General features: G+C 46.6%; 1 protein-coding gene across 1 annotated transcript in view; it reads left to right on the forward strand.

Moving 5' to 3' along the window:
• The window catches only part of LOC130586007 (regulatory-associated protein of mTOR-like), a 78,021-nt gene that overhangs the window by 20,361 nt on the left and 55,912 nt on the right, over window positions 1-1,748 (forward strand). Inside the window, 1 exon segment of the mRNA XM_057386707.1 lies at window positions 477-556. Within this exon segment, the coding sequence (XP_057242690.1) occupies window positions 477-556 (80 nt within the window).

Genomic DNA, 1,748 nt, shown 5'->3' on the forward strand with positions numbered 1-1,748 from the left:
AAAGAGATTTCCTTTTAATCTACTCAAATCTCTTTACATTTTTTTGTTTGTTCTTTCTGATAACACTTAAACCCTTTGAGATCTGACCTCGCAGGGCTGCTTTGGACATTTTTGTAGCAGTATTAGTGCTGCTTACCTAAAATTGCTGTGAAGAGCTCAGCATCTTCTGTGTGTGCTGCTGCAGTGAGTGACCCACAGAATCCTTTTGTGRGCAGCCAAAATCAGAGCAGTTGTCTCTGATCTCTAAACCATTCTCCTTCTGCGTAGTAAAACATCACCTCAAAGGCCCTGTGGGTTGATACTGCAGTGCTGCAGAGAATTTTTTGGGTGTTTTGCCCATTTCTCCCTGAAAATGGGATATCAAGCACTTCTGGGCCAGTCAGACAGCACCATCCACATCCCTGTATGGTCAGAATTTCACTTTCCCTTCTGTTCCTTATGGATAATTTGTAATGCCTTCTGTTCCCTCTCTCCAGGCAAGCCTGGGACCTGGCTGTTGACATTTGCCTTTCCCAGTTACCCACCATTATCGAGGAAGGAACTGCCTTCAGGGTAAGTTGGGCCCTGTTCTGGGTCGTGGTTTCATCCATTCTCTGACAGTTCGGCTCATGGCTTCAGTTTGAGGGTTTATATTTTTGAAAATGTATAAATTTTTGGCACAGGGTGCCTGGAGCAGCCTGGGACAGGGGGAGGTGTCCCTGTGCAGAGTTTTTCTAAGCTCAGTGTCATTACCAGGAGTCATTGGGGTTCTTCTGCTTTATTTAATCTCAGAGAGCAGAAAAGTAAAAATTTTAGTATTATATTTAGCTTAAAGTCCTTTATTCAGAATGRGTTTTTCTTGATATTCATTTAATATTTAATGAAGAGAAGCCTTTAGATAATAATTCCTGTACAACCTCAGGAACCTGTTCTCCCCTTTCCCCCATGTGTCTCTAATTCTCAGTAACATTTTTGCAGTTTATTTATGTTACCAAACTTGCAAAGGTTTCCTGGCTGGAATTGCAGRGTGTCTCCAAAGCCCTGAGAGCAGGAGGAGAGCCCTGGGCTCCTGCCAGGCTGGGGTTTGATCAGGATGCCCTGAGGCTTTWTCCTCCCACCCCTTGCCTTCCTCTGCTTTAGGACGTAAAAAATACGATTTTTCTTCTCCTGGCTTACGTTCATTTTTATTTTCACTCTCTAACAATGTCATCGGAGGCTTTTTTATTAATGTTAACCCTCAGCTGGGCATTCTCTGTCAAGTGAGCAGAAATTCAGGAGATTTCTGAGTGTTTTGGGGTGGGAAGAGGCAGAGACTTGCTGGGGATCAGACAGGAGGTCAGCAAAGAAGAGTGGTCATTCTCAGCTGGAGATCGATTCAGGGTGGGCTGGGAACAATTTACAGGCTGCTTTTCAAGGCTGACAAATGTGGTTTGTTGTGAATTTTGGCTGGGACTGAGGCAGGTTGAGCAGTGGGGGCTGGGAGATGGAGGGTGGTGAGATTCCAGCCTGGTTGGCTGTGCTGGCCAGGGGACAGGGAAGGGCTCCCCGTGGTCACTGTGGTCACTGTGGTCACAGTGCTCCTGTGGGAATGGGTTTGGGCTGGATTTCTCTCCCTCCTCCATCTCTTCCCTCCCTCCTTCCCCATGATTTGTGTTTCCCTGTGGATTCCCACCTGGAAGCTGCTCTGTKCYRTGGTCAGTGTGTKCTCACCCTGAGGGATGGTGACCCCAGGAATTCATCCCAGGAATTCATCCCAGGAATTCATCCCA

Source organism: Malurus melanocephalus, unplaced genomic scaffold, assembly GCF_030028575.1.
Source record: "Malurus melanocephalus ecotype Western Australia unplaced genomic scaffold, MMel_1.1 scaffold_1035, whole genome shotgun sequence".
Classification (NCBI taxonomy): Eukaryota; Metazoa; Chordata; class Aves; order Passeriformes; family Maluridae; genus Malurus; species Malurus melanocephalus.